Raw genomic sequence first — 17642 nt, 5'->3', positions numbered from 1 at the left:
CTCCCCTCAGAGACAGTCCAACTGGGGTAGAGGGCCCCTCATCACACCATTCACGCAGCGCCATCCAGCCATGCGTGACTTGTACTGGCCTCCACTGAGCTGCAGTCCAGCTGCACAGCTCAGTCCTCCCACTCCACCATCCTGGTGGCTGTGCACCTTGTGCCCGGCCGGGCATGTGAGCCCTTGGTTCCTGGGGGTTCTCTTTCAGGACGTCACTCACTCTCTACCTCCTCAGTTCCAGGGCCCTGTGAGCCAGAAGACCTCATCGATGGGATCATCTTTGCAGCCAACTACCTGGGCTCCACCCAGCTGCTCTCTGAGCGAAACCCCTCCAAAAACATCCGAATGATGCAGGCTCAGGAGGCTGTCAGCAGGGTCAAGGTGGGGTACTTCTGGACCCTGAGGGCTGCTTGGGTGGGTCCCTGGGGGTGGGGGGAGCTCTGAAGCGGGGACTACAGTGGGCTTCGGGAGCTTTGTCCAGCACAGAAAGCAGGCATGGCCCAGCATCCCAAACCTGTAGCCTGGCTGGCAAATGTTAGCAGAGTCATCACTAGCTCCTCAAATGTGGTCCAGTCAGTCACTGGGAAACAGTATTTTAAAGATAACTGACGCTTCTAAAGCATTCCAGTCTTTAAGCATATTTGTTTGGAGCCTTAAATCCAGTCCCAATCGTGTATTTTTAGCACCAAAGTGCTTCTAGAAGCAGAGAGAATACATCAAGTGTCACTCAAATGCATAGCCTCAAGGAAAACCGGCACACTCAACGCTCTGTAGGTTTCTGGGCCTGTGTGGTTTTTTCCAGCAGGTGATGATGAGCAGGGGGAACATGAGACCATACCAGTGAAGCTAAGTTAGGTCAGGGGAAGGGACATGGCAATATGAGCTGGTGTCCCACCCTGGATAAGATGGAGCCTGACTATACTGTCAGTCTGTGGGAATGATGAGGAATAATGCTCCCCTGCCCCCACTACACGCTAATCTCCTTGGATGGAAGGACAGGGCACCACGAGCCCACCTATGCTGGTGAAGATAAGCAAAGTAGGGAAGACTCGGCTGAACCCAGCCTGCCCCTTTGGGCCTTATGGCTCCTGACTCACCTTGGCCTCTTTCCTGGTACCTAATCCCATCCTCGGGTCTATGGAGTGGTGGACAGTTATTTCTACGCCAGGGGATGTCAGGCATGAATGGTCTCTCTTTATTGTGTGTTCTCAGCAGGGTGGTGACTGTCCATTGGTCCCTGCAGGGGACTTGCAGAGTTTGAGTTTTCTCTGTTAAGCCCAAGGCTGAAATAACCTTGCCACAGCTTCCTTCCTGATTTTCTTTCTCTTCCATGCTGCTCAGAGGGTGCAGAAGGCTGCTAAGATCAAGAAAAAAGCGGTGTGTAGAACCCATGCGGGCCTGAAAGAGCGGTGCTTGTGTGCGTGAGTGCATGCATGTGTGCGTGCCTGGCTTACTTTGTGCATGGGGACTTCTGGTGGGAATTCAAGGAGTACCACAGAGCATAGGTTTGGCTTCTCTGTTAGAATGCTGGATTTGGGAATGAAGCCATATTGCTTATTTTAACGAGCTTTTCTTATCTCCTGTCTCCCATGTCCTGGAGCATGGTTCATGTCTGCAGAACTCTGTTTTGCATGGACACTCCTGAACAGGACATTTGCTTGGACAGCAGAGAGTGTCTAGTACTCGGCTTGCCTCATAGCGTTAACTGCGTTGTTTTGAGATTTGGGCCGTTAGTTTTCACCCACTAAACTGGGGCAAAGAGTAGTTTGTCTTGGAACTGCCCTCTCTCCCAGATGTGGTTCAGGGGCAGAGCACCTGCCTAGGGAGCAAAGGTCTTGGTATGCACACCTAAGAGGAAATAGAAAAAAGAAAACAAGGAAGGAAAAGAAAAGAGTTTAAGCCTGGGTAGACTTTCACAACTTAGGTTGACAGTCATTAGTTTGTTGACCTGGTCATTTCATAAATTCTGGTTATTTTCAATGTACTTGTATAAAACTCCAGCAAGCTTGGTGTCAGAGGGCCTTGGTAAGCCCATGGGAGACACAGCACAGTGGCTTCTTATCCATCCCATTTTCTTTCCTTACATTTCAACAAGAAATATAGCTTCCTGTGTCCTCAAAGTGGCAACATTCTTTGGTGCTGTGGCCAAAGGACCACACCTGCTGGGCTCCCTTTCCCTACAGGGGAAAACGGGGTGGGAGGGTAGGAGGTGGGGGAGTAGGAGGTGGGGAGGTTCTGTCTCAGTGCCACTGTGAGGTAGTTAGTATCTTCAGAGGTGTGAAAAACAATTAGAAGCTGTCCTGCTTAGGGGCAGGCCTTGAGCAGCTCTGCTCAGTTCCAGAGCTGAGCCTCTTCCAGTGGAGACCGCAAACAAAGTGGGACAGTTTCTCCTGCACCTGCATGTCACTGTCAGGCCTGTCAGGCGATGCCCAGCCGTGTTCTTTGTCTCTCCTGGTGGTCTTTGGAAGGGCGACCATGTGATTATGGACATTTAAGTAGAAAGGAAGGGCTTAGATCTGAAGCAAGCTTCTTTGAGAACATCCAGCAAGAATTAGCCAAGGGACTCGACTTGCTGCTGGGGGCGAGGGGCAGTAAGACCCCAGCCAGGCACCTGCTATGGCAAGCTGCCTCTTTGCCCTGTGCCCTGTGCCCTGAGAGCTTGCACTCAAAAGGGGGCTCCCCACCACGCATGCGTGCAGGCTTCCAGCGGCTGCCCCAATTTTGGTTTAGTGTTTCCTTCCCTGTCACCTCAGGGTCGCTAGGGGACAGTATAAGGCAATGAACTGTGGTGGGCCTCTGGGGTGTGACCACATCTGTGGTTCTGTCTTAGAATTCGGAAGGCGATGCTCAGACGCTGACAGAAGTAGATCTCTTCATCTCCACCCAGAGGATCAAAGTTTTAAATGCTGACACCCAGGTAAGCACCGGACAGCCAGCTGTCCTATCATGATAGCCAGCTGCTGCTCCTGGGGCCTCGGCAGAGCCGGCGTCCAGCTGCGGGAGAGCTTTTCTCGGAAGGACCGTGCTTCTATTCCTGGGTTCAAGGTGCCTTTGTCTCTTTGCCATTGTCCAGGAATTAGGAGGTGACACACTACACCTGTGGTTCTCCGCCGTCTAGTCCTCATGTTGTGGTGACCCCCAACCACGAAATTATTTTTGTTGCTACTTCCTAACTGTCATTTTACTCCTGTTATGAATCGGAGTGTATAGTTTTGGAGAGGGAAGTTTGTCAAGGGGTCGTGACCCACAGGTTGAGAACCCCTGCACTAGCCCCTCTGTATCCCCAATTCCGAACACCCTGAGTTCTTAGTAGCTGTTGACAGTCTTGCCCATACTGTTTGCAACATGGAAAGTACACAACAGTGAGTTATAATGACATCACGCTTTCTACTGCCGACTGATGTCGCTCTATGGCACGGTCCTGTCTTCCTCGCTCGCTTTTCTGCTAGATGCTGAGAACCTTCCTGTTCATGGTGTTAGTCTGGTGCTCTCCCTCCAAGCTTTGAATATTTTTCTACTTTCTGAGACCATAAGATATTTGGCAATAACCTTGCGCTTTACTTTCCTCAGACCAGAGCCAGGCATCTTTTTCAGGGCCCCACAGTTTGTTTTAGTAGACAATGACAAATATAAATGTGAACCTGGCTGCTGGCTCTACTTGCTGTTACAGTCCTGCCATTGCTCCTGGGCCCTGGCTGTTACAGGTGCGCCATTGCTCCTGAGCCCTGGCTGTTACAGGTGCGCCATTGCTCCTGAACCCTGGCTGTTACAGGTGCGCCATTGCTCCTGAGCCCTGGCTGTTACAGTCCTGCCATTGCTCCTGGGCCCTGGCTGTTACAGGTGCGCCATTGCTCCTGAGCCCTGGCTGTTACAGGTGCGCCATTGCTCCTGGGCCCTGGCTGTTACAGGTGCGCCATTGCTCCTGAGCCCTGGCTGTTACAGGTGCGCCATTGCTCCTGGGCCCTGGCTGTTACAGGTGCGCCATTGCTCCTGAGCCCTGGCTGTTACAGGTGTGCCATTGCTCCTGAGCCCTGGCTGTTACAGGTGTGCCATTGCTCCTGAGCCCTGGCTGTTACAGGTGCGCCATTGCTCCTGAGCCCTGGCTGTTACAGGTGCACCATTGCTCCTGAGCCCTGGCTGTTACAGTCCTGCCATTGCTCCTGGGCCCTGGCTGTTACAGGTGCGCCATTGCTCCTGAGCCCTGGCTGTTACAGGTGCGCCATTGTTCCTGGGCCCTGGCTGTTACAGGTGCGCCATTGCTCCTGAGCCCTGGCTGTTACAGGTGCGCCATTGCTCCTGGGCCCTGGCTGTTACAGTCCTGCCATTGCTCCTGAGCCCTGGCTGTTACAGGTGCGCCATTGCTCCTGGGCCCTGACAGTGAGTTCATCATACCCGAGACCCCTATTGGGATTGCAACTCTCCCTTCCCCATCCCATGCACTCCCCTTTGTCTTACAGTTTGGATCCTGGTTCCCAGCATCAGTGTGTTTCTACCATTTAGTTAATTTTCCATAACTGGGGGGGGGGCGACGCAGGGGAGAATGCCTGAGCTAATCAGCATCCAAGAAGAAAGGTTTGTTTGGCTCACTGTTTGGCCAATGAGAGTCTACAATTGCTGTTCTCAACCTGTGGCTTGTAAGCCCTGGGTGTCACATGTTGAATATCCTGCATATGGGCTATTTCCATTACAATTCATATCAGTAGCAAAATTAGTTATGAAGTTGCTACGAAATAACTTTGTGGTTGGACACGAGGAACGTATCAAAGGGCTGCAGAATTCGGAAGGTTGAGAACCGCTGGTTTATGGCCTGCTGGTCCCATTGCTTCTGCACTGGTGGTGAGCCAGCCGTAATAGTGGGAACATATGGAGGAGGAAATTGCTTATTTTCCTAAAAAGGCTTTTAGGAGAAGACAGGATGTGTCCCCAGTGACCTAGCTTTATTCCCCCAGGCCCAGCCTCCTGAAGGTCCCGCCACTTCTCAGTAGTACCACAGGTAGGGACCTTTGGGGGGACATTCCAGATCCACCTGCAGCAGTCAGCAAAGGGAAGGGTATGTGGGCAAAGCGCAGGAGAATCCTGCTACATCTGCAGTTTGTTCCGAGGGACTCATCAGCTCCCCCCAGCAGGGAATGCCACTGCAAGTGTATCTGCCAGGGAGGCATATCAGCACCCAAGGTCCTGTCTGGGGGACTGGTCACATAGGCATAGGGACCCTCTTTCTGCCATGTAGCAGGACTGCAGGATCCCAGAAGAGTGGAGGTATCCCATATAGGCTCTGCCATCCACACCAACAGTTCAGGCGATGGGGTCGTGCTCGGCAGATAGTGTGGTGGCAGCTGCTCTGACACGGACTTCCCATGTGCCAGCTGATGGTGGGCCCGATAGGCATGCCTCTCTTGGGACCACTAGTTAATCTACTGTGGTGGTCATTCCTTTCCATCCCCATCCCGGGCTGATGCTCGCGCCAGAATGTCGTCTCCCAGACCATGGGCCATCGAGAGCTAGTGAGTTTATTCCAAGTCACTGTTTAGAAGGAACTGGAAAGGTGTCAGCAGGACAGTGATTTGAACGGAAAATTGGAGCACTGGCAGATGGCTAGAGGGCAGGGACAGGTGAGCGGGTGGAGGCTGAAGTGACCAGGCGTGGCCAGGGACAGTGAGGCTACTACAGTGGCTGCTTCTGCCTGAGAAGCCAGAGCTAGGCAGAGATTTGGGCGCTTTTGCTAGTGGCCAGCGTTTCAGATGCCAGTTTCTCATTGATGAAGACGTGGCCCCTACCTGCCCAGTGCTGTGGCAGATGAGCCTCCTTATGACCTTGGCAGCAAATAGACCACTGTCTAGTCAGGTGTATGCAAGGCAAGAGGAAGAATCTGTGCAGAGGAAGAGAACTCCAGAGGTCAGAGCCTCAGAGACACCAGATTTCCCTTAGTGACAGGAGAACAAAGGCACAAAAGAGAGACTGATTAGTTTCTCAGAGCCTTTGAGTGCAGCCTTGTTAGGAAGGGGTCATGGGCAAGATGTCCAAGGAGATTCCCAGCAAGTGACAAAAGACATCAAGAGCAATGGACCTGGCTAGGGACCACTACGGAGCCTTGCTGACCACAGGCAGGCTCGCTGCTGCTTCTTCTAACTTGTGGCAGACTCATCATTGGCTTTGACACAGGAAAGCTGGGTGGACATGGAGTCAGCCTGTGTGGGGGCATACGTGTTACTGGGGTGCGCTCCAGCACATGGATGCTTCTCCTCCATGGCTGAATAGTCTCACCCCAGGCCGCTTTGTCCAGGATCATCGTGAAACACTATGTCAACTAGAGCTGTGGTCCTCAACAAGGGCTGCTTCAACACCCCCACCCTGATATTTTTGGTTTGGTATCCAGTGGGTAGAGGCCAGCAATGCCAGTACCATCATCCAGTACAGGACAGCCCTGCCTTCTGCATTAGAGTGACCCGGTCCTAAGGTGACAAAACTCTGTGTTAGCCTGGTTATTCGAGACGAATATTCTCAGTGCTCCCTGATGTGGCCTCCCCTCCTCCCCGGCAGGAAACCATGATGGACCACGCCTTGCGCACCATCTCCTACATTGCAGACATCGGGAACATCGTGGTTCTGATGGCCAGACGCCGCATGCCCCGGTCTGCCTCTCAGGACTGCATTGAGACCACCCCTGGGGCCCAGGAGGGGAAGAAGCAGTACAAGATGGTCTGTCACGTGTTTGAGTCAGAGGATGTAAGTAAGGCTAGGATGCGGGCTGTGGGGAGCTGGCTGCTCTCCCGAAAGCCAGCGAGCCACTTAGCTCCAGAGTTCACCCGTGAGAGAGGGCGGCGCCTTTCCTCACACTTGTATCTGTGAATAAACAGGTTTATTTCCCTTCATAGCACGGATGCTTCCGGAGCTGTTAAATACATCACAACTATCTAACCAAAGAAATCATTCTGCATAGCCTCTCACTCTGAGATAAAGTTCATCTTTGCCTAACTTTTCTCTTATGAAAATACACATGCTTACATGCCAAAGATGCATGCATGCACATGCTTACATGCCAAGGATGCACAATGCACATGCTTACATGCCAAGCATGCACACATGCACACGCTTACATGCCAAGCATGCACACATGCACACACTTACATGCCAAGCATGCACACATACACATGCTTACATGCCAAACATGCACACATGCACATGCTTACATTCCAAGCATACATAGAAGGATGTGTCTTCACCAAGGTTATGTAGGATTTGCCTTTGCTGTGTTTTTTTTAACCATATAACAACTTAAAACATTTTTTTTCAAGTTTTAAATACCATAGCTGAAAGATCCTAGAGTGACCAAAACCTGTAATCCCAACTCCTCTGAAGCCAAGGCCCTGGGATCATGTGTGTCAATCAGAACTGCCAAACAAACAAACAAACAAACAAAAACAACACCAAGAAACCCAAACAACAGAAACAGAACCTGAGGTGACCTTGGGATGGGGGGCGCCAGTGTCGCCATGAGGTCCTTGGCCTCCAGGAAGGCTGGGTTTGAGCTGTTATCTTTTCTCTGTTGACCTTCTGTGAAGAGGCCAGTCCACGCTTTTGTCAGTGGTGGCAATATTGTGGGAGCACCGATCTCTGAAGGGGCTAAGGCATGCTCGTTCACAGGAAGGCTTGCAAGCATTGCTGGATCAGTGTAGGGTCCGGGTAGTTCAACACTGGAAACACAGTGTAGAATCTTTCTCTGAAAACAAGTTCAGACCAGGGTGTGAGAGCTGTTATCTTTTCCCGAAGTCATCGATTGAAAGTGTTTTGAAGCAATGGGAGTTTTCTACTAGAAGTCATTTCTTTCTGTTCAGGCCTGCTAGTGCATGAGTGTGCACCACCGTATGAGGTTCTGTGCACAGGTGGACAGACAGGTCTGTGTGCTTTTTAGATGTCCTAGAAAGCCGGTGTGGTAGGTGTCAACTGAGATGTAGTGTGAGCAAGAGGCAGCGAGCAGTGGGGCTTGTATGCAGATCATAGAGGAGCAAGGAATGGGAGGGGCCCAGGCACAGCCGGGGCAGGCATCTTTTGGTAGAGACTGAGGGAGGGGCTGTCTTTGTGACCATTAGCTCCCATCCACTGGGCAGGAGATCAAGCTAGGAGTGCAGTGAAGGTAGAGCCCAAATAATACTTGAAGGAGTGAGAAAAAACTGTTCAAATGTCAGGCACCCCAGAGCAGCTGCTCAGAGAGGGGACATGGTGGTAAGCTTGTCCAGGCAGGCTGCTGAGGCCCAGGTGGCCCTCTATAAGGTAGGATTCACTGCCCTGGGGCTAAGGCAAGGCTAGATGTTATTGCGGAGATGACTGTGGAGATGTGAGCCAGGAAGCCAGGAAGATGTGAGCTAGGCACGACCTCCTCCTGACTTCTTTAGGACCTTGAACCCACCTGCAGGAAACCACCAGGCACTGAGGCCCTTGCACCTAGCCCTCAGCTCAGCTGGGGCCTTATAGCGGCCTGTACCCACAGGCCTGGCTGGGAACTGGAGCAAGCAAGGAACTCTTGTGGGAAGGGCTGCAGCGGGGCCTCAACTAGTTGGCTCCTGTCAAGGCCGGAGGGAAACCAGGACACAAGGGGAAGGGGTAGGGTGGGAAGGCATCAGGGGAGGTAGGGTCAGCAAGGGCAGGTAAGGACAAAAGGGGAGGTGGGAACCAAAGAGGAAAGTGGGGGCCAGCAGGCAGTGCAGACTCCATGGCTCTACGGATGGTGCTCACTCCAAATGGCATGGCTGACTTGAGTCTCTCGGGCATTTCCTTGGGATAAGGAGAGGGCGCATCTTATAGCAGGAAGAGTGAGTTGGAGGGTGGGAAGTGCCTCCCAGAACAACCTAGGACAGTGGGCAAAGACACCTGATGCCGTCAGTCCGCCCTTCCCAGGTGGAGACAAGGGTTTGGCGGTGGGAGCACCGAGACCACCCCTTCTCCTTTGCGGGATGGGTGGCAAAGTCCTCCCTCCCTCTGCTGTTTCCTCTCAGGACCCCCATCTGCTCCGGCACCAGTTCCTTTCTTATCCAGGCCGGCAGCGCCACCTAGCGGTTTCTGGGCTGCCACGTCCACCCACTGCTAATATGCTGATGTGGGAATATTGTTGGGCAGGCAGTTCAGCCTAGAATCAGTGAGTATTTAAAGCAAGGCCTTGTGTGCGGAGACTATGATCCACCCCAGCTTGATTTTAGATATGCTTATTCATTCGGAAGCACTTAAATCAAGCATTGTGCAGAGGGAGCAAAGAATTGAAGCCAGACCCCCTGTTCTCATATCATACTGAACCGAGGTTTTCGGAGTCACCCTACAGAGTAGGCAATGGCAGGTGTGTGGGAGGAGAAGCAGAGGGGGACTTGGGCTAGATGGAGTTCACACAGCAAGGGGGTTGAGCGGGGGAGGGAGATGTTGGATTTGCTATGCACTGAGATGTTCTCAAAAGTCCCATGCCTTCCCAGGGCTGCATAGCTTGGAGCATGCATGTGTGGTCCAGGAGATGGCCTCTTTAGATCCTGCCTCCCGGTGTCCTGTCTGTAGCGCAGGCAGGGAGGCTGTCTGTCATCAGCGTTCAGGCTTCCATGTGTTTCTTTCTGGGGCATAGAAAGACGTGATCTTCTCGAGAACACGGAGTCTGTTCTGGGTCCCAGATCCATGACTTGTGGCCCTCAGCTTGGCATACCCTTCCGTACCAGAGCATTGTGGCACACACGCCAGCCTCCACCTCTTAAGGGCTCCTAATTCCAGAGAGACAGGATAGACAGCTAACCATGTAAGTGTCATTCCAGGGGGTGGGGTGGGGTCTCAACTCTGCTTTTAGAATTAAATAGGCAAAATAAAAAAAATATATTACAGTTCCTAATTAAAGCAATAAAACTTTGTATTTAGCAAATACTTCTACTTTGTCATTTTCTGTGAGTTTACAAAAGCCTTGCTCTGTCCCAGGATCTGGACTTGAGGTCGCACAGACAACAGAGATCCTCATCATGGTGGCCTGAGGTGGGATGTGAGTGACAGGCAGCTTTTGCCAGCCTGAGTCATTGCCTTCATCGTTTAAGCCCAAAGAAGGGCTCCTTTGAAGGCATACGGGCACCTAGTGGAGCCTGTGTAGCCATGCTTTGCTCTAACAGGCTTGTTCCTCCCACAGGCCCAGCTGATAGCCCAGTCTATTGGGCAGGCCTTCAGCGTGGCCTACCAGGAGTTCCTCAGGGCAAATGGCATCAACCCTGAAGACCTGAGCCAGAAGGAGTACAGTGATATCATAAATACCCAGGAGATGTATAATGATGATCTCATCCACTTCTCAAACTCGGAGAACTGCAAGGAGGTGAGCCGCATCAGCTAGGGGTCCCGAGGAGGTGAGCCACATTGGCTGAGGGTCTCCAGGGGGTAAGCCACATCGGCTAGGGCCCCCAGGGCTGAGCCACATTGGCTGGGGGTTCCCAGGGGGTGAGCCGCATTGGCTGGGGGTCCCCAGGAGGTGAAACACATTGGCTAGGGATCCCCAAGGGGTGAGCCACATTGGCTGAGGGTCCCCAGGAGGTGAGCCACATCAGCTGGGAGCCTCCAGGAGGTAGGTAAGCCACATTAGCTGGGATCCCCTCCAAAGCTCATTCTGCCAGACCCTGCTCTTCGAACTGAACCCCCAGAGAGATGGGTCAGGCTGCCTGGGTGTGGGGCTCTCTCAATGCCTCCCCATCTCAGCCCACCAGACAAGGATGGGCTCAAGGTATCCCACTCACCAATGTGTCTAACACAGGGACTCTCAGAATGTATCTTTGCTCCTGCCTTGGAGCTGTGCGTGCAGGTGTGAGATGAGATGCTTGCAGTGGAGACAAAGATTCCAATCAGTCTTAATGGCCCCGAAAATGTGCGTCTTAATGTTGTTACCACTCAGCTTAGCACAAGGAGATATTTCTGCAAAGCTCACGGGAGGCATCTTTAGAATAGGGAGCCTGGGTGAGCCGGCAGTGAGATTCTGGTAACAGAAGCCCGAGCAGGTCCCAAAGGCCTTCTTTGGGGGCTTTGGAATGAATGAGTCTGCTCTTTGGGAATTAATGAGGGGATGATTTTGTGTGTTTATTGGAGGAGTGAGTGAGTGAATTATCCTGGATCCTTGTTGAGTGTGTGCCCGATCCTGGCTTCCTGAATGTGTGGTGAATAGTTAGACGTTGTTAAAGCAAAGGCGAAATAGGACTTTGCCGACGAGGGTAAAGGCTGGACCATGGGATAGACCTCAGAGGGTTTGGTGGGTGGGAAAGCTTCAGGGTCCAGGAGCCATGTTAGCATCCCGGAATCCCTGCTGAGTTTGTCAGTTTCTCAGCTCCCAGCATGCTCCTGGGTTAAATAGTGTTAGAAGCTGGTGCAGGGTGAGTCCAGAGGAAAGGAAGTTCTCTCAGCCCCAAGCCTTCCCTAGCTGAGATAAACTGGCCTTTGCAGGGCAGGATCCATGGGACCAAGGCCAGTCATGTCTCTCCCTGGATTTGGCCACCAGTGTGCCCTCTCACAGTGCCCTTTCCCTTGCAGGATTTGGCCACCAGTGTGCCCTCTCACAGTGCCCTTTCCCTTGCAGGATTTGGCCACCAGTGTGCCCTCTCACAGTGCCCTTTCCCTTGCAGCTGCAGCTGGAGAAGCACAAGGGTGAGATTTTGGGTGTGGTGGTCGTGGAATCAGGCTGGGGCTCCATCCTGCCCACGGTGATCCTGGCGAATATGATGAACGGCGGCCCTGCAGCTCGCTCAGGGAAGCTGAGCATTGGGGACCAGATCATGTCTATCAATGGCACCAGCCTGGTGGGGCTGCCCCTGGCTACCTGCCAGGGCATCATCAAGGTGTGTATTCTGGGATCCTGTGCCAGTGGTCTCCTCGGCCCCTCTGCCCTTGACTCACGACCCAGGAGCATTCTGGGAACTGAGAAGCAAGGTGTCCCTCCCTTGCCCAACTCAGAGACTGAAGCCCAGAGAGACCCAGGGATGAGTCCACGACAGTCAGCTGATCCCACGAATAGCACACACCTGAAATCAGAGGAAGACCCAAGCTTCCCCAGCCTAGGAAAAGGAAGGTGCCATCTCACTCCTTGGCCTGCTGTGCCCGGGATATTCCCAGGTTAGCCCTGCAGGGGGCACGTCTGGAAGTTTTCTTAGTCACAGCAGCCTGGAAGGTGGGCTGTCTTAAGTGGACACGGTACTGGGAGGTTGGTGCTCTTTCTGACCACCTGACTTGTGAGCTTGGGGCTTTGAGAGGTGCTGAGGAAGAGGGAGCACATGTAGGTGGGGCCAGGTCTTCATACGGCCCAGTTCAATATTCAAGGTAGGGGGTACTGGTTTTGGTAGCAGCGCTGCCAGCTGTGCTTGACTCCCCGTCCTTCCTAACCATGAAACTAGGATCAGCCTCTCTGTCCTTACAACATGAGGAACTTTCCTAAGAGCAGAATGTGACATGAAGGGCCTTTATGAGCCCATCTAGAGTAGCCTCTATCCAATGGGATAGATACATACAGGCCCAGCCTGGCTTTTTCAGAGCTACGTGTCCTGGGAGCCCTGTATGTATCTGCATCTCCGGGTAAGTTAAATTGTAGCCATGAAAGGTCAAAACACTCTGGCCTGGGGTGCTAGGGGACAGACTTGTCCTCTCTACAGACTGGAGCTGCTCTTGGCTCCTCGCTAGCCTGTCCTGATGCAGTCAGGGCTTCCCTGAGCCCCCAGCACCTGCTCAGATCCTCACTGAGCTGGCATGTTCCTCTTGGGGAGGTCAGTCTGTGGAGTGTTTTTGACTACACAAGATGTCTTCATAACCCTTGAGAAGAGAAAGTTCTTTTGTATACAGCCTGATGACAGGCCACTCCCATACCCCCGAGTGTGTCCCCCTGGTATTCAACCCCTCAGTTCCTCTTCGCGTGGATCAGCTAGTGACATGTCCCCGTGCTCTGCAGGGCCTGAAGAACCAAACACAGGTAAAGCTAAACATTGTCAGCTGTCCCCCGGTCACCACGGTCCTCATCAAGCGTCCTGACCTCAAGTACCAATTGGGCTTCAGCGTGCAGAATGGAATTGTGAGTCTACCCCACACTCCCTGCCTGGGTTACCCACTCCATGTGTAGCGACTGGGCACTGAAGGCTGGGCTGCCGCTCTGTCTAGGGAGAGCTGACCAGGCCAGCTCTAGGGAGAACATCCAGGCCAGGCAGATCTGGATAGAATATGCTGGCCAAGGCAGACAGGGAGGGCCAGTGTGTGGCTTGGGATCTGTCAAACATAGACCAGTGTTCTCTTTAGGTGTATTCTCATCAAGGCAAACGTTGTCAGCTATTGTAGCCTGGACACACACAGCCAAATGCTGGCGTCATTCTCACTGTGCTCAACAAACGCATCGTTATTTGTTGTTTCATTCATTCTGTTCATTTGCTTATCCATTCAGCAGACATGTGTAAAACCCTGGCTCCCTGTCAGGCTCTCTGGCAGGCACTAAGAAGACAGGAAGCCTTCCTGGAGGAAGGGATGCTGAGGCCAAGCATCTACCTGCTTCCCAAGCATAAGTTCTTCCAATTGGGCACTACCTTCTCTGACTTGCTTGATCGGCATAAACTCAGGCTCCTTGGTTTACCTAGTGTGAAGGTCCCGAAGGACAGAGCTACTGCCACTAAATGAGTACAGAAGGAACCTTGTCCCTGATTGCTTACACGGCCGAGAGAGCTTCGGGGTGACGAGGAGAGCATCTGCAGGGAAGACAAGGGGATGTGGGGGCTCTCCAGCGACCCTGCCGAAAAGTACTAAGACGGCATTCTAGAAGGACAACTACTAGTGAGAGAAACTGTCTTCACTGTTTCCTGTAGGGTCACAGAACCTAGGTAGTGTCACAGGTCCCCTTCTGTTTAGGTCATATAGCCTGCAAGGCAGATTGTGTATCATGGGGCTGGAGAGGGGGCATTGGCAAAGAGTAGGGGGAGACTCTGGCTTGAGCCTGTGGGAGCTGAATTAAGATGAGTGAGAAGAGAAGGGGAACCCTGTGGTGGGCCAAGTGGGATATGAGCCCCTTCCTCAGAGGCCAGAGCAGAGACAGAGGGCAAGGTGTGTGTGTGTGTGTGTGTGTGTGTGTGTGTGTGTGTAAAACGGGTGCTGGAGGTACCAAGGGGTTTGCAATACCCTAACACAGAGGAGGCCTGTAGGGTGGAGGGAAGCCTGTTGGGGGCAGTGAAGTGGGTAGTAGAAGTTTAGGGGTGCAGAGTTCAGAAGTCTGGCTCTGAAGGGTTTGGAGTTGATGGAACAAATGTATAATTTTGAGTACAAAATTGTTAGTCTCCAAAGGTCATGGTGCATGCAGGAGGGGATTTTGAGGTGGGCGCTGTATGCTCTAACTGCCCAGTATGTACTCTGGGGAGTCTCCAAGGTGGAGACTTCTTGACTCCTTGGGAGATCCAGTGGGACAAAGGAGGATCCATATGGAAATAGCCTTAATTGGGTCATGTGGGGCCTGTCTGCAAACTAATGTGTTGTGCTTGGGATGAGATGAGGCTGAAAATGGGAAAAGCACTTATGCAAAACCAGCTGCGTGGTAGGCAAACTTCCCCAGGAGGCTCAGGGGAGTCTCAATCACTGTGCATAGCAGAGAGGAACTAGGCTCCCGGCAGGCTCAGCAGGAGAGATGGGCTGATGGGTTGGCCTGCCACTGGTGGGGTGTGGGGAACCGACTGAAGCAAGTACCTAAGACCTTACAGGCAACTGAAATCCAGGTAGGGCTGGGTGCCTCAGGGATACCCTCTGAGCTTCACAGACTCCTTTGACCGGGGGTCCTCATCATTGCCCTTAACTGAGACCCCACCTTAAAACCTGCTCCTGCATGCCCCATGGCCTGGCTAATTAACACAATGCTTCCTAGGAAGCAGCTGGAAGGAGGTGTGTGCCTCTCTTCTCCGTACATGACATGTCCCTCTCCTCTCCGTGGCCTCTATGGATGCTGCTTTTCTTATGCCTTGGCTTTTAGTGAGTTTTGTGAATGAGTGGATGCAGTACCACTTTCTGACTCAGTGTCCCCAAACTCCTTGTGTTGCTTAAGAGTTTATCACCAAACTCTCTATGAGGTGGGAAAGGGTCGGACCGACTGTCTTCCTCAGAAGAGCACTGGGGTGTGGCTGATGGAGGGATGCTTGCTCTAGGCAGCAGCAGGAAGAAGCTTTCTGCCACCCACACTGTGGTGCTGGCTCTTCTTTTTAAAACTGCACTCTAACTCACAGATGGCCTCGCTCATGAGTCATGAGTGACACTTTGGGTTCCTGCAAAAGTAGTTCCTTCTCGTCCCGTATCTTTGGGACCCGGTGGAACACGTGCAGGGTGTGGTGGCCATGTGTGTGCTGACTTCGTCTGTCCCCATAGATCTGCAGCCTCATGAGAGGGGGTATTGCGGAGCGAGGGGGTGTCCGCGTCGGTCACCGTATCATCGAGATCAACGGACAGAGTGTGGTCGCCACAGCCCACGAGAAGATAGTCCAGGCTCTGTCTAACTCAGTGGGAGAGGTAAGATTGTGACCCGGCCCCCAAGTCCATTATGTTCACAATGGCGTCCAGGATGACTGGACTCTTATTTTTTTCTGTCTAACAGCCAACCCGTGGGCCATATGATATGCTCTGAGGAAAGTAGTAGCCCTTTCAGGACAGCCTGACCTGTGGGATGCTGGACTCACTTCCACATGCTGGCTCATGCCCTGCTTTAACATCTGTGACCCAGCTACTCTCCAGTGGCCACTGGATGCCCCACCTCACAGTGTCCATGCATAGGAGGAGCACAGTGGGTGTAGTGCTCTCAGACGTATCTCGGGGCAAAAGTCACTGGGCAGAGGCCACCAGGCACAGTTCCCAGCACCTTTTCTGAACAGAATCCTGCAAATCCAGCCCCTAGGCCAGGCGGCTCTGGTCTCCTCATACTGGTGTGTCATTGCTGCCCCTCGTGCCCAGGGTCAGGCTGCTTTTCCCTTGCTGTTTCACTGGTCTGTCACCATCCCCTAGTTCAGCTCTTCTTGGGTCATCTCCATGGTAGCAAGAGAATGGCCATGAGGGTCCCAGGGGAGGGGTGCAGCTGTTCTCAAGGATCCCCTAAGTGAGCATCACAGTGCACGGTGCGGAGCAGGCTAGATTGGGTGATGCCACAGTGCACAGAACGGAGACTTAGCCAGTATGGGCAAGGTTTGTGGGATGAGGATGTGTGTGTGTGTGTGTGTGTGTGTGTGCGTGTGCATGTGTGAGGTGGTGAGCATGTGTAGTGGGGAGAAGTTGAGGTGAGGGTGTGGGTGTATGGATGTGTTTATATAACGTTTGGGGAGCGTGTTTAGTTGGGGTATGTATGACTCTGTGAGAGTAGGTATGAATGTGGGTGCTAGTGAGTTTAGGGGTGTCCGTACAAATGCATGCGAGTTTGTGGTGTGTTGTAATGTGCTCACGGATGTATATGAGAGCAGGTGTGTCAAAAGTGAGAGGTGCTCGGGTCAGTGTCTATGTAGATGAGTGATTTGATCTGTGATTTGTGGGGTAGACGTGTGCTTGTGACCCGTGCATGCGACAGTGGAAGAGAGATGGAGTACAGCCACAGGTGTGGGCAAGTGGGGGTGGGAGTGTGAGTGTGGGTGCATGGGAATTCGTGTGCGAGGCTGTGTTTGTGATGTGTGCATTCATGTACAAGAACGAGTGTGCATGAATGCAGGGGTGTGTGTGTGTGTGTGTGTGTGTGTGTGTGCACGTGCAAATAAATGCCTTTGTGAATTTGCGGGGTAAGCATGTGCTTCTGGTGTGTAGAGTGGGCGCATGTGAGTCCAAATACATACGCGTTTGGGGGATTGGGAGGAGTGTGCCAGTGGGAACTGACACAGGGTGGTCACAGTGAGTGGGACCAAGGGCTTTGAGAATGTGTGGGTGCTAGGACAGAGGGTGAGGCTGGTGCTCAGCAGAAGTGCTGGGGGAGTTGGGTGTCAGCTGATATTTGGTTGGATTCTAAGGTCCCTGCCAAACTCCCTCTGGTGGCCACCTGGTGATCATGCAGGTAAAATGGTTGGGGCTCCCATCTTCCTCCCAGGCTTCCTATGGCAGGAAAGGGTGTGAGTTGCTATTTCCTAAGGGTATCCTGGTTAATGTCCCTCAGTGACAAAGTCAGCATCTTGTGAAATACTGGGGCCAGCACATTCCTTGGGCTGTCAGTAGTGATGGCTGACTCTCAAGGAGATGACAGGAAGGAACCATTGGCTGCCTCTTACTAATGACTTCCAAGAAAAGAAATCCAATTTTCCTAAGTAGACATTTAGAAATGACCGCCCTCATGGGAGTGCTCAGCTTCACACCTAAAGAAATCAATCCCGTGGAGGAGTGGGCCCGGGACCCCAAGAAATGATTCTGCCGCCTCAGGCCTGAGCATAATTGCTACCCAAGGAGGCAGCAAACTAGGGGTTGAGTGACAGACTCCATTTAGCTTGTGGGCTGAGGCTGTGTCTTCCCAACTGGGAGATTAAAATGTCTGCCTGTATTTTCCACTAACCCCAAGCACATTTGGAGACTGAGTCGCTGGTAAGCAAGAGAAGACGCCCTCCTCCTCCATGTTGATTGTGGGTGGGGTAGAGAAAGGCTGTCCTGGGATGTGCAGGAGCTGAACCATGGATGGAGCAAACATC

At 52.6% G+C, this 17642-nt stretch overlaps 1 protein-coding gene across 7 annotated transcripts in view; it reads left to right on the top strand.

The window, feature by feature from the left end:
* Window positions 1-17642, top strand: part of Apba2 (amyloid beta precursor protein binding family A member 2) — a 223930-nt gene that overhangs the window by 204465 nt on the left and 1823 nt on the right. For 6 of the 7 annotated variants that reach the window (XM_087901553.1, XM_087901551.1, XM_087901555.1 and 3 more), the window contains exons 7-14: window positions 236-381; window positions 1342-1377; window positions 2831-2917; window positions 6541-6726; window positions 10145-10324; window positions 11616-11828; window positions 12929-13048; window positions 15364-15504. In XM_087901553.1, the coding sequence (XP_087757679.1) occupies window positions 236-381; window positions 1342-1377; window positions 2831-2917; window positions 6541-6726; window positions 10145-10324; window positions 11616-11828; window positions 12929-13048; window positions 15364-15504 (1109 nt within the window). The remainder of the gene's footprint in view (window positions 1-235; window positions 382-1341; window positions 1378-2830; window positions 2918-6540; window positions 6727-10144; window positions 10325-11615; window positions 11829-12928; window positions 13049-15363; window positions 15505-17642) is intronic. The other variant, XM_087901556.1, reaches the window with a different exon arrangement.

The sequence above is a fragment of the Myodes glareolus genome, chromosome 24 (assembly GCF_982192425.1).
Source record: "Myodes glareolus chromosome 24, mMyoGla1.1, whole genome shotgun sequence".
Taxonomy (NCBI): Eukaryota; Metazoa; Chordata; class Mammalia; order Rodentia; family Cricetidae; genus Myodes; species Myodes glareolus.
This window is presented reverse-complemented; position numbering and strand designations above follow the sequence as displayed.